This window comes from Hipposideros armiger, unplaced genomic scaffold, assembly GCF_001890085.2.
Source record: "Hipposideros armiger isolate ML-2016 unplaced genomic scaffold, ASM189008v1 scaffold_164, whole genome shotgun sequence".
NCBI lineage: Eukaryota > Metazoa > Chordata > Mammalia > Chiroptera > Hipposideridae > Hipposideros > Hipposideros armiger.
In genome coordinates, this window is record NW_017731514.1 from 851,671 (window position 1) to 866,110 (window position 14,440).

At 46.2% G+C, this 14,440-nt stretch overlaps 1 protein-coding gene across 2 annotated transcripts in view; it reads right to left on the reverse strand.

Annotated features, from left to right (window-relative positions):
• Nucleotides 1–22: 22 nt before the first annotated feature.
• SMC1B (structural maintenance of chromosomes 1B) overlaps nt 23–14,440 on the reverse strand; it is a 61,640-nt gene continuing 47,222 nt past the window's right edge. The window contains exons 18-25 of one of the 2 annotated variants that reach the window (XM_019651715.1): nt 13,690–13,843; nt 11,155–11,253; nt 8,834–8,990; nt 8,186–8,340; nt 6,990–7,141; nt 4,250–4,319; nt 3,298–3,408; nt 23–2,021 (exon numbers count right to left, since the gene is read on the reverse strand). In XM_019651715.1, coding sequence (XP_019507260.1) covers nt 1,911–2,021; nt 3,298–3,408; nt 4,250–4,319; nt 6,990–7,141; nt 8,186–8,340; nt 8,834–8,990; nt 11,155–11,253; nt 13,690–13,843 — 1,009 coding nt within the window. In that variant the 3' untranslated portion in view covers nt 23–1,910. The remainder of the gene's footprint in view (nt 2,022–3,297; nt 3,409–4,249; nt 4,320–6,989; nt 7,142–8,185; nt 8,341–8,833; nt 8,991–11,154; nt 11,254–13,689; nt 13,844–14,440) is intronic. The other variant, XM_019651716.1, reaches the window with a different exon arrangement.

Here is a 14,440-nt window from a genome sequence, read left to right on the forward strand (position 1 = left end):
AACTGACTTTGTGACACTTGAGTGGCTCCTCAGTTGTGAAGTCAAGTAAATGATTGCTTGACTGTTTAGTTTAAAAAAAAAAAAAGCCAACATTATACATGGTTTTTTTTTAAGACCTATTGAAAAAGTGCCATCAGGGATGGCTCTGTGAATCTGAAAGTGGGCCTGAGGCCCAGCTCCCGGAAGGAGGCCTCCTGTAGTGAAGGAATCTAGTCTGTTCTGGAAGGTTTGTTTTCAAATACACACTCCAGCTTGATTGAGAAATTAGAAAGGAAACTTTTGAACACGCCTCCTCTGCTCTGTGGCTTTGTCTGTGAGACACGACGTGGGGGGGGGGGGGGCGCCTGGGGACAAAGCCTGGCTGGCTGTTAGTGTCTCCAGCTACAGTGTTTTTTCCTTTTTAAGTGGTTACGTTTTAAATTGTTAGGCAGGCGCCTACCTACTAGCCTCCTGGCTGCCTCACGGAAGCCTGAGACCCGCTCGCTGGCCCTAGAGAAGCTGCTGACCTCCGCGCTGGGTGAGGGCCGTGGGCGCGGAGCCAGGCTGGGAATGTGCCCAGCCCAGGACACCGCCTTTCACCACTTGCCCCCGTGATGCCCACTTCACAAGCCACCTCAGGGCTTCTGAGATCCAGCGCCATATTTACCCTATGGTACTTGGGCGTTTCTTAACCATTTAATGTGTGGAAACCAGCTATTATCTGATTAGGTTCCTATGTGTTTTGGGGTACGGTGCCCAAGCCCGACGGCTGTCACTGGGACTTCGCACAGCACAGCAGTTTCAGGAATGAGTATGTTGCCTTAACCTGACTGCTCTGAAGGCTTACTGACAACCTGGGTCCCAAGTTAAGGGAGCGAACAGCCCAGGTGGATAAGGGTCCACAGAGCACAGGTGGCACTGAGGGGACACCTCAATGTTAAGTCGATGTCTTTCAAGGCAGAAAAGTCAGTGACTTACATGGTATTGCCAAGACTGAAACAGGAACAAAGGACAAATGGTGGCTTGTGCTACATACAGTTCACGGCATGCGCTGAGGGGGGGGGGGNGCAGGTGACTTGAGCTGTTTCGTGGGCGCAGCGTGCACGGTTTACACAAAACCGTGAATGTGCAGAAGCAAGTCCGTTATTTGAGGCCACTCCTTGGCTGGTACTTGGGCCACAAACAGGAGATGACCAGCGCCTCAGATGTTTTTATGCCGTTTTGAAACGGAGATGCAGTATGGCTGAAAATTCTGCAACTTTTTTCCCACCTGTAACAATGGATTTAAGTGGAGAAGTCAGTTGTTACCTGGGAAAGCCTGTGTTCTTCAGTATTTCCTTAACAGAAATTATATTTAGGAAAATTTAGATTGCATTGATGCAGATGTTATTCAATTTCACATAAAATTTTAATTTTGTTCATAAAATGTAGATTGGAGACATTTGAAATTTGAATATTTTTTATTGATAATTTAAATATTGACATCAGTGTCTGTGAAATAAGTTCTTATAAAACCCAGGTGCAACGCCCTGTAACTAGTATACTTAGAAACCAAGAGTATCCCTTAAAGATTAAACGTACAAGGCAAGACCAGCGTGAAGATGTAGAATTTAACATTTTTTCACTGGCTTTCAAAATGGAAGTTAAAACTGTGGTACAAAATTGTACCTTTGGTTTCTTTTCAAAACTCACGCAAACCTAACTCTCAGAAACTACCTGTGGGGGTGGGGCCTGAACACTAATGGAACCGAACTACCACATCTTTGGCTGGTAACAAGCTTTTCCTGGAATGGCACGCAGGCCGTCTTGCTTGTTCCAGGAGTATGTTATTCAGGGCTGTTTGAACATTGGCGTGGGAACTGAACAACGATGACCCTGACCGCCTCAGGGCTGTCCTGTTTGCCCTGGGCTGGCAGCCGCTCAAGGGCACTCTAGGTCCCCACAGGACTCTCCCGCTGTCTCTGGCTGCTTTCTCCGCCGTCGGTGTCTGGATACTGAGAAAGATCGAGGGTCAACACTCGGCTGAACATGCAGTCATCATACTGAAATGGAGGCAGACAGTCAAATCAGTCTTTCCACTTCTGGGGAAAGGTGTTAGTAAACGCAAAATAAGGGCCATTGGTGAATCGATTTGCATTTTAAAAGGAAACTCCTTCTAGCCGCCTAAGAAGCATTTACATCAGCTTTCTTTATTTTTTGTATTATCTGGTAAAAGGTACTAGAATATGCCTCCCCAATATGGCTCTCTGGTATATGGATTGTTTTGAGCTGTTGAGAACCATCGATGCAGGAAAAGCTCAAAGCTGGGCCCAGGCTTTCCTTTTGTAAAGGGAATCTACGTTTATGTGCAAGATGACACCCTCGGTGCCCTTAAGGGTCTCAAGGGAGAAGGCACCTACTTGAGTCTGCAGAGCAAACCCGATGGAACACCCCTTTCCCACACTTTGCCTGTCACCACCATTACTTGCCCTGTCACCACCCTGAAGCCCCAAGCCCCTCCCTCGCTTCAGCCTAAGGCGATGGAGCAGTCCACGCAGTGGCCACCCTTTGGGTGGGTTACTCCTCGCTGCTGTGCTCTGGGCACCTGCTCCATGCACGTGTTTATGGCTCCTATTTATTTTTCTCTCCTAACCCATCTGCTAGGCTGATTGACAGGCCCCAGCCAGAGATCCTAAGATGGACAGAGAAGGACGTTTCCCCCTCCCCTTCCAATGAGAATTTTCATTTCTTCCTGCAGCGTATTTACAGTGGTCCCTAACATTGTGTAAGCACAGCAAGGGAAATCCATTTTTATCTTAGCTTGAAGAAAAACTCAGGAAGTAATAAAACCTAACAGTCCCCAAACTGAATGATTAGAATTAGCTGCTCTACTCCACCAGCTCAGGTAAGCATTTTGAAGCACCTCAGAAAGGTGTGTTCAGAGTGTAAAAGTTACTCTACAACTTGGATCTTCCAGTCAATTTCTTTGTTTTCTTCTGGTACTTTTGAAAGATAAATGGTTCCTTGTTCGTTCTACCACAGTGCATTTGTTTTTGTCTAAAACATTCAAACATTACAGAAATATGAAATACAATGTTAACAGTTTACTCTGTAATATGTATTATTACTTTATAAACTATCATATTCTACAATTTTCAATGTACTTTTTCACTTAAAATATCTAAAATCTCTGTGTACTGCCACAGAAAAATATGAGTTCCTTTTAAATCTTGTTTGATTTAAAAAAATCATTCAAGCCTATATTTAGCAACTGCAGCAATCAGTGTCTGTCGACGCCACGTGGACTGGGGGTGCTGCCGGGACCCCCTCCTCCTTTACCTCTGGGTAGATGCCTATCAGGGCATCGGCCTTGGAATAGAACTCCTCTTTCAGGGAAATGACTATCATCTGAGTCTGTTCCTGAGTCTGCTCTCTGATGTAACTTGATACCTGGGAGGAAATCAAAAGCACACATTTCACCAAGGAGGAAAGGCCTTGTCCTGGGCTCTGCGGACAGTGATTCTACATGTCTCAGTCTGCGCACTGTAGGTGACAAGGCCCTTGCCTTCCTGGTAATTCAGTATGTCCACCACAACTGCAGAAATGGAAATAGTTCCGATTCTAAAATAAAGAGGTTAGTAAAAAAATATATAAACCTCATTTAAATCTATGATCTAAAACTTCAGAATATTTTTAAGAATGAAGCTCTCTCTACAATATCCTGTAAATATGCAATCAGTCTTCCTAACAAGATAAAACAAAAGCGACCACACAGATGTTTTATGAGGGTGAAGAAGGGCTGCCATGTAAACTTCCGACTTCCCATTTCACCAGCTCAAAGCCTGAACATGGGGAAAGGATGGCCATGATGTACGTATTCATAATCCGTAACCCATCGTTTGGTTAGAGGTGGACTCCGCGGTTCCTTCAGGAAGGTCTGTTCTAAGGAATGAGAGTAAGAACAAAACAGGCTGGACAGAGATGGGTCCTGGTGAAGAAACTGCTCAGAATGTGTGGCATGTTGGGGGAGGAACTCAGACTCAAGCCACAGTTTAACAAGCCGCCTGCCCAGCCCTGCGTCGCGGGGCCTGGGTGGTCTGCCTGTGCGCAGGTCCTGGCTGCACCCAGGGTCCTCAGGACACAGCTGTGGCAGGACAGGCAGCTTCAGTGAGGAGCCGCCAGCTGAGCTGAAGGATGAGGGGACCAGCTGTTGGCTAAGAGGCTGCACTCACACAGGGGCTCCAGTCAGAGGCAACGGCAGTCCTGGAAATTAAAGCAGAGAGAAACTTACTTTGCCAATGTTTGTGTTGTCCAGGGCTGCATCCACTTCATCTAAAACAAAGAATGGAGCCGGCCGAAAACTAGAAGGAAAATGAGACGTTACAACTTTCCATCCGTTTTATGAGATGGAGGAGAGGACTAACAGTATTCAGGATGAACACACACATCCTCTTGGACACTCAGTGCTCGCTGCTGCTCAGTGCCACCGCATCCCGCACCCCACGGGAGCTCTGCAGGTGGAACCTGGTCCTCCCGCTGCTCCCGGAGGTGAAGGTGTGGGTCTACTTCCCCTGCCATACCGCTGCTCCCTCCCAGTCCTGTCTGCCAGCTCCTATGTAATACTGTGTCGCCTGGGGAGGGTCCTGGAGGGGACACTCCTCTATCTGATGAGCCCCCTTGGTGAGTCATCTGATCTTAAATACCACCCATACGTGGGTGGCTCCCACACTTCCAGGGATAGTTGATTTCTCTTTTTTTTTTTTAAAGATTTTTTATTGGGGGATTGGGGGATAACAGCGCTGGGGAATTGGGAGGAAGGGGAACAGACAAGTTGCTGTCGTCTTGTTCTTCAGTCTAGCTGTGGAGGACATCGCTTCACTGGCCCAAGTTGGCACCATCATTGCGCTCTTCTCTGGCGAGGCAGGTCAGTCGCCGGCTTCTTTTTTGGACGGCCACTCACTGCGGCTGCTGGCCGCTCACGCTGGCTGCTGGCCACACACGGTAGCCCATGGCAATCCACTGCCACAGGGACTGCAGCCCACGCCGTCGCCGGCGACTCAGGGCAGCCCAGCTCCAGGTTGAGCTGTTGTTCAGCATCTTAGCTGTGGAGGGCAGTGTCACTGGCCCTCACATGTGGGATCCGAACCGGGGCCCTCTGGCATCCCAAGCGAGTTCTTAACCATCGCGCCACTCGGCCGGCCCGTTGATTTCTCTTTTGAACTCTCGCCTCACACATCCAACAGCTTACTCAACAATTTACCTCACGGGTGTCTAATAAACAGCTCAAACTCATCCAAAACCACACTCCTCACCTGCCCCTGGGAACCCATTCCCTCCAGTTAACAGCAGCTCTCATCACTCGAGCTGATTAGGCTAAAGTCATCCGACTCCTTCCGCACACCCTCTGCCTTGTCTGCTCAACCTTCTGCCCTCACCCTGGCCCGAGCCATCGCTACCTTCCACCTTGACTGCTACAAGTTTCCTAACCCCATGCCTGCCACTGCCACGTACTGTCCGTTCTCTGCAGGTGCCAGGCGCACTCTGGCCTCAGGGCCTTTGCACTGGCCGCTCCTCACGTCTAACACTCTTTCCTCAGCATCCACATCTCTGCTCAATGTTCCCTTCTCAGGGAGGCCTCCCACGGCTCTTTAATACAGCCAACCCCTCCCTGCTGCTCACTGTCTCCATTCCCGCTTCCATTTTCTTCTCTACAGCATTTGCCATTTCTCATCATCTCCACATTGGAGAATTCGTTTGCTAATAGACCTTATTTATCATCTGTCTTCCCCATCTAGCATGAACGATCAGGGGCGCGGATTTTTTGGATCACTGCTGTCTCTCTAGTGCCCACAGCAACACTTGACTCCCAGTAAATATTTAGTGAATATCCACTGAATAAATAAATGGAGGGGCTGACACCTCGAAAGTCTTATTCTGGTAAGATTTACTCAACACAGGCTCATGTTTAGATCCATGCTCCTGCTCTCCCCAAATCCCTCTGCATTAAAGGGATTTTCTTTTTCTTTTCTGAAATGACACATTCCTTTTCCTTCTTGAGACCAGTAAAAATCAGCTGTAGAGCTTTTATGTCAATCTTCCTGATCATGAAATGAGGCAGCAGCATCTACACTTTAGATCATCTCTGCTTTGAATGAAGTTAATTGCCTTAATTTTAGCTAACTTTTTCTTGATTTATCTTAACAAACTGTGTCACCATTGTTGGGATGGAGTACCAGAAGTGCAGTTCACCTGGAAGGGTGCTGGTTTGGTTACTGGATGGCCGTCAGCTGTGACTGGTTGCCATCAGCTGTAGCCAGTTGGCCATTAGCCGCTGTTCTGCATACAACTGCTGCGGCTGCTTTAGCAAGCGGGGAGGTCGTAGGTTGTGCTGACCCTACTTCTTGTGTCAGCAGGAAGACCCCTTATTGGGATACTGGCGTATGTTTGCTTCTAGTGTCTCGACCAGCCGCCATTGAGAATGTAATATAGTGGCATGAACCCGCTGTCTGTGGCTCTGTTGTTCCTTTTTCGGCCTCACCGGACCCTGCGTTCATCCGCTAGGAGCTGAACCCTGGCATGACGCTTGGTGTGACACGATCATCAGTGGAAATAAGGAGGTGAAACATTTTCTTCAGAATACATGCTTAACATTCTTTACAAAACAGCTCTCTGAATATAGACTAGGAAAATAATATACAAGTTGGGTGTTTTTGTTTTATTTGGGTTTTTTTTGGCAATTCTGATGTCTCGTCTGGCCCTTCCAAATATTTACTTTTCTTCTTTCTGTTCTCTAAAGCTGAAATATTAGTAGGCGCTGATAACAGAAATTGAATAAAAATCTGTCAAAGACTGAATTCTCAGATTTGCTGTCTAAATTGTTAGTGACATAAACATAGCCTGACTTGTCTGGCTGAAGAAAACTGTTTTGTATCACCTAATACTAAACACAGCTAAAGACGAGTAATGGACAGAACTCGGTAGGCAGCCATGGGCTCTGCCCTGATGCACAGCCCATGGCTCCGTGACCTTACCTGTGCACAGCGAAGAGCAGAGCCAGAGCCGCCACACACTTCTCTCCCCCCGACAAGTTGTCCATCGGCATGAACCGTTTGCCTGGGGCCACACAGTTGTAGCTAATTCCCTCCAAGTAAGGCTCTTCTGGGTTATCTGGGCTAAGAAATGCCTGAAACACATGCTATTTATTTAGCAATATCAGAAAAGCTATTAGTAAATTTCAATTTGGAGTTGCAAGAGTTTAACTGCAAAATATTCTATTGTTAGGTTGTCCTCCATTTTGATGGGAAAATACCAATGCCTGTAAATGTATTTAGCTCCACCTGTAATCACGACAACAGGGTTGTCTGGGTGGGGAGCAGAGGAAACAATGACAACCGGAAAGTCTCAGGCCTTCCTAGTGGACCGCGTTCGAGCCTCAGCAGTACATCTGCAGTCTTAACACCAGTCTTCATTCAGTTCACTCATTGGTCCGTTTGTCCACCAGTCACTGAACGCCTGTTACGGGCTGTGTACTGTAGACACAGGGATGAAGCCTGCCCTCAAGGAGTTAATGAGTCTTTTTTTAGTCTTACTTTACTAAAAATAATTTTTGGTTGAAATTCTAAATATCTGCTGAGGGATATCCTCTCTGTCCCAAAAGAACACCACGAGAAAATAAAAGCAGATGTCTAAGATCCGATCTACACCTTCATTCCACGTTCAGTTCCACAGTGCTTGCTGTGGATGCTGACAATGGACTGGGCGGTGCGCACAGAGGCCACCATTACAGTGGGCACATCTGGATGTGGATCCTGCCTTTAGTTCTTTCCCTCACCTTTGTTACTTAGGTCAGCTCCACAGGCCCCACGCCAACCATTTCCCAAGATCCTCTACTTCACCTTACCTTCACTAGAAACCATTGGCAGGTCTACAAAATCAAATTAGTACCAGAGAGCAGAACTCCAAAACTAAAGAGAACTTGGACATTCGATGGTATGACCCACGCATTTCTCAGATGAAAAAACAGGACCAGAGCGACGTGGACTTGTCCAGCTTGGCCAGAGGTAGAGTGAGTGGGCTTTGGAACACGGGTCAGTATGATACCCAATCTCATGAGTTGACTGTGCCACATAAGTGAGTCACTCAATGTGGTGGGTATTTATTTCCCACCAGAAAAAACACCACCAATAACGCGAAGTCCCCACTAATATTTGGGGTGAAGAATACATACTTGGGCACTGTTGTTTCTGCAGAGCTTCTTGTAGATTTGATCAATTGAGACTGAGATGTGCTCAAAACACTGGCTGAAAAGGTCATATCTCCTCTTTTTCACCTGTTCAAACTCTTGCCTACAAATTCTGGCTTCCTTTCTGCTGGACTCAAAAGCTAAGAGAAAATCAATGTACTTTATTTTAGAGACCACTGAGGAGCTTCTCTTATTTAAACTTTAAAGCATAAAATATTTTTAAACTTGCATTTTGAGGTTGGTTGTCTTGAGTAAAATCTACATTTAAAATACCTCAATTATTAACTCCATGAGCATGGCTCTTAGAGTTGTTGAGCCTTTTTTCCGGTAGGACTAATTTTTAAATAATGATGCCAAGTTCTAATAGAGTATCTAATATGCCTATTGGGCTGACATGAAAAAATAAATCGTGTTCTAAAATAGCCAATAAATCTGTTTTTAAATTAAAGTAGAACACTTTTCAAAAAGGAAGCAATTAGTGATTCAGTATGAAAAGTACACAGCAATATAAGACAACAGAGAAAAATAATATAATAAAACTAAGGTAAGATCTAGGGGGGTTGTTAAGTGGTATAGAAATCAAAACCCAAGCGCCCCAAATGTGGTCCTGCGAACAAGCGAAGCTCAGCTCACCCTCTGTGGACTCCTGAAACTTGTCTCGGATAGTCTTCAGGTTCTCCAGGGCTCTTAGGTTAGGGGCCGTGGTCCTCAGCAGGACATCTTCTCGGGATGCCACTTGTTGCTGAAGGAGTTTAAGGTGGGCCTCGACTTCTTCATCGGATTGCAGCTCCTGTTAGTGGACGGAATGGCAGTGACCAGCATGCCTTCCATCCGAGTGCTGACGGATCCCAGCCCCGGACTTACCCTCCCGCCCTCCCTCCCTCGCAGCCACCTGGGAGTCTGACAGGTGCTTCCCAGTCAGCTGCGCTCTGTCGTGGCTCTAGTGTTACAGACGCCACTCTCTTGAAATGCGCTTCACTTCCCTATTTCTTAATCTGGCTAAAAAGCAACAATTCCTATATCAGCTTCATTCACTCATTCATTAAAATGTATTGATCCTCTACTGTGTATCAGACACTGAGGATTCGTATGAAACCGTTCTGTCCTTGCCCTTCGAGAGCGCACAGGGAGTCAGACATCCACACCGTGGAAACCCTCTGACAGGCAAGCAGGGGTGCAACAGGGCAGGGAGGGGACATCCAAACCTTCACGATGGGTGACACTGAAGCTGAGACCTGAACAATGACTAGGACTACCTCGAGCGAGGACGGAGGGAACAAGTGGGGCAGCCATTACCTTCCAGGAAGGTTTTCCTGGCCTCCCAGAGGGGCTTAATTAATATATGATAAAGGTGACATTTTAATTCATTGGGAAAAGAATTATTTGAAAAATGTTGAGTAAATTGGTTAACTTAGGTACCTTTGTAAAAAACAGATTCTTACCTCATACCATATGCTAAAATCTCAGATGAATTAAATAGGTACATGAAAACAGGAAAACCATCAACAGGAAGAAAATATTTATAAATATTTACTCAGTAATAAGGGGAGGACTTTTAAAATATGAAAGCACCAAGTAGACTACAGAAAAGACAAAAGCTTCGAATTGCCTACACATTCCACAAATACAATCAAAGAGCCCAACAAATCTAACAAATCCATTAAGAACGTATGAAATTAAAAGATGTGGTGGGCACTGCTACTTGGCATCCATCACCATCTCTTCCTTCCTAACAGCCCGTATTTGACCACGGGTCCCATGTGGAGGCTCAGGGGCGGCCTGCTTGGTCTAAGACTAAGTCCACCCCATCCAACAGTGGTTGGTCAGCAATGAACATGTGACCCAACTCAGGCCGCTGCGATGAGAGGACAATTGCTGGAACTTTGCAGGAAAAGCCTTCCTTCAGTCTTAGGAATAGCACCACCACCAAAGGCCTCTCTTCTCTGAAGATTGTGGATATGTGGTGGGAAAGCCAACAATGGCTCCAGTCCTTTTCCCTCCAGAGAGCAAGAGCCTTGGGACAGTCACAACACACAGTGCTTGCCTATAGGGGTGACTGAGAGACAGCAAAGCTCTGAATTAAAGAGACATGAACCTGGGTTCCAGGCCATGCTCTGCAGCCATGAAGGATTGCTGTATACTAAGAAACCACACTGGGACCATGACAGGGCACATTCAGGATGTTGGATGGAGTATGTTGGCTACTTTTGTCTATTGCAGGACTTTTTTTTTTAAAGATTTTATTGGGGAATTGGGGGAGGGGAACAGACAAGTTGCTGTCCTTTTGTTCTTCAGTCTAGTTGTGGAGGACGTTGCTTCACTGGCCCATCTTGGTATTATGATAATTGCGCTCTTCCCGGCTGAGGCAGTTGCTCGCTGGCCATTGGATGTCTGCTCACAGTGGCTCATGGCAGCTTGTGAAAGCTCACGCCCACTGCAGGCCAGCCCCACTGCAGCCTACGGCCATCGCCGGCGACTCACAGCAGCCCAGCTCCAGGTCGAGCTGCTGTTCACCATCTTAGCTGTAGAGGGCGCAGCGTCACTGGCCCTCATGTGGGATCCGAATCGGGGCCCTGCTGCTCAGAGATGGCGTCCCAAGCCAACTCCTAACCAACGCGCCACTCGGCTGGCCCCATTGCAGGACTTTTCAAAGACTCTGAAGTTCACTGTGAATCTCCAAGAAAAGGGGAGCCCTTCCAAAAACTGACTGAGCACAGAAACCTCTCTCCTTTGGAGAGGCATTTCACGGTACTAGTATTCTGCAAAACACACAGTGAGAGATGCTGATAGAAACATTTAAAAAAGTAACCGATCTATACTATTTCTTCAAAAGCCATTAGGAAATCTACTTTTTCCCCTGAACTTATGCTCTATGGTCTGAAAATTATTCTGCAGCATTTAAATATTCAGTATTCCCGTGAATTAGTTATAAACAGCAGCAATCTTTCAGTTACCTTCAAATCCTCTCTTAGAGAGCTGTAGTCTACCTCAATGGCTTCTTCTTTTTCATATATGTCAACTGTTGCCTGGGTACTTTCTGCTTCCGTTCCTAGCTGGAAAACATAGGAAACCCTTTCCTCATTATCTGAAATGCAATCTACTCATCCATCTGCCTCAAGCCCGCCGGCTGATTGCTACCTCGCTCAGATTAAAAGCTGACGTGCAAGGCCATGAGTCTGGTCCCAGCCACCCGGCCCTGTCATCCCTTTAACTTCATTCTGTGCCAGTCTCCCCTGCCCTCACTCTGCTCCAGCTGCACTGGCCGCCTTGAACAGAGTGGGCACACATCTGCCCAGGCAGGGCCGGCACTGCCCTCTGCCTGCACAACCTGCCCCTGGATGCCCGTGCCACTCCATCTCTCATGTCCTCTACTTACCGACTACCTTCTCTCGGGCCGCACACAGCCTGGCCACCTGAGACTGCAAACCCCCCACCAACACTCCATTCTCTCCTGCTTTAGTTTTCCTTTGGCCTGTGTCACCACCAAACACATGAAATTTTATTTGTTTGCCATTTTGTTTGTGTGCCTGTCTCTCCCCCAGTGCAACGTGAAGGAAGGGATTTCTGGCAGCTGCATTCATTGCGCCATTCTCAGCGCCTCATGCAGTCACTGGCAACATGTATTCTAGTTTCAACACGTGCTACTCTATGCGTGAAGGAAGGAACAGGAAGGAGGAACACAGAAATAAATGAGCACTTATGCAGCTGTAGTGTGGGCTGGCTGTCAGTGTAATGCTGATCCCAAAACCAAGATGCACAAACTAAGAGAGAAGAAAACCTTTGTCACTCACTCCTTCCTAGATATTCTCTGACAAGCTCAATGAAACAACTTTTGGAATTATGTCTACATGTTATGTAATTTATGTGCAAGTTAAGACAGCTCAAATAGAGGTTGAACTTGAATACAGAATGTAATTCTGAATCCCTGAATCTTTCAATCCCCATTTCTGTGATTCCATGCTGTATTTTCTATGACACTTCTGAGTCGTCTGGGGCCTGGCAACAGCGGGCCTCACCCGGGAGCCATCAAGAATGGCAGAAGCTTGGAAACCGGACCCCCAGATGCTTCACGCTCACAGAATGACGTGGGACCAGTGATCTAGCCTCTCCCACAACAGAAAAATCTTCTATGAGAACGCTGGCAGGGCAGGTAACTCACCCTCTGTCTGAACACCTCCAGTGGAAGGGAAATCTCAGGTTCTGCCTCACAATTGTTGTAGGACAATCACTCCTATAACGACTGTTGTAAATGATTAGTTCTACCCAGTGACCCTTGTTCAGCCTTCCGGAGAGAGGCCATTTATACCTGATGCCTTTATCAAATGTCTTGTACAGCATCCCGTTACATGGCCACCACTAGATGTGCTGATGAAATTCCAGTCAGGGACTCACCACTGGAGGCCGTCCGTCTTTCTAGTAGAAAGTGCTCCCGAGCAGAAGAAATCTGACTCTGTGGTCCCCACCCCCAACCCCAGGATCCCCACAGAACCAGAAAAAACAAGTGTGATCTTTCTGCTAAGATAAGACCACCTTCCAATGGAGGAGGATAATCATATCCCCAAGCCTTCTCTTCCCAGCAGGACATGGTCTGGGCCTTTTCAGTCCCCTGGACACCTCACTCTTAAAAAGCATCATGCTTTAAAAGGTGACTGCAATATTCCAGTGTGGCCTGACCAGCACAAAGTGGAATAAAACTACTACTTTTTCCTTTCGGATGATTCAACTCCATCTACCTTGCAACAAACACCCCACCAGGACTATGAAAGTCTTTCAAGCAAACAAAGAAGGAACTAGCTTCACATTCCTGGTGGGCATGCTCAGAGTAACTCTGAAGGCCCGCCAGCTGAGTGAGCACTAGGACCAATAGCGTCCATTTAGACGTCAGTCATTAGGACTGCTTCCGCCTCGCCTCTATTCTAACAAACCTCTTCTAAACTCACATTCCCTTATAAACAGACAGATGGATGAAAGATGGACGGCCTCTAGTGGTGAGTCCCTGACTGGAATTTCTTGTTCTTTCTATGGTATAGTGAGTATTGTTTTCCTGATCCCATCGACTTCTGCTGTCACCAGACATCCCCGTTCCGTCTCTGCGCCCGTAGAGTGGACACAGGACCCAGAATGAGCCAGTTCTTCCCCAGGATTTTTCTGCAGGAGGTCAGGAAAGATTTCTCTTTCCCCTCTAATCAAAGCTACTAATTTCTCTTCAGTATCTCTCTACAGGTAAGAAACTCTGGTCCATCCTATGGGATAAAAGGACCTGAATTAGCAAGGGAGAGGAGAAAACCACCCAGGAAGCCTAGTGCTCTACAGTGATGATGGTTTGGCCCTCTTCCATCCTAGGAGGAGCATATGTGTTTTCTGCCCCTAATGGGGCTTCAGAACAACAAGAGGAAGGATCTGCAGAGCTGGGCTCTCACTAAGCAGCACAGGGCATTCTAGTAAGTGCCACACAACCGCACTGATTTTAAAATCACTTGCTAGAATACCTCCACTTCAATGATGTCATCCAGTGACCCCAACAAAAGAATTATTTCAATGTCTTGAACTTTGCAATCAAGCAGCATATTATGCCTCTCCAGCCGTTTCTGTTCCAGAGAAGACTGAATGATTACAGCTTCTTTTTGCCGTTTTCTCGCTTCCCTGTAAATACATAGATAAGTAATTATACTTTACTTATTATGTAAAGTTGCATCAAAGAAGAAAAATGTGTTATAAACTTACATGAAAAAATTATTTCCTATGAGTGCTATAAGATCTAGAGTGATCTCAGTGATGCTTGTAATTTAAATTTTAACACTCCTGAGAAAGGATGTGAATCTGATTAATTAATCTAAGCGAGAACTGAATATTCAATGAGTACTGTTACTTCAATCAGGCTAGCAGCAATACAGAGCTTTTGTACTTTATTTTTAAATCTGTACAATTTTTCAAGTTGTATTTCTCTCAATATAAGCTCTACATTTTAGAACCTCAAACCAAGAGAGTCTCTTAACAAGAGAAATGTCTACTAAGTAAGTCATCACACACCTAATAAATAGCCTGAACTTTTTTCCTAACACCATCACTAATGTAATGCCTTCTATCTGAAATGAGGGCTTGGGGGTTCGACCAGCTGAAACAGTGAAGGATTTTAAAGAGGAACTAGAAACAGAACCATAAAATAAAATAAATTACATTAAGAATTATATGGTTTTCAAGAACATGACAACAAACAGAGATGTGGTTCTGTTTAAGCTT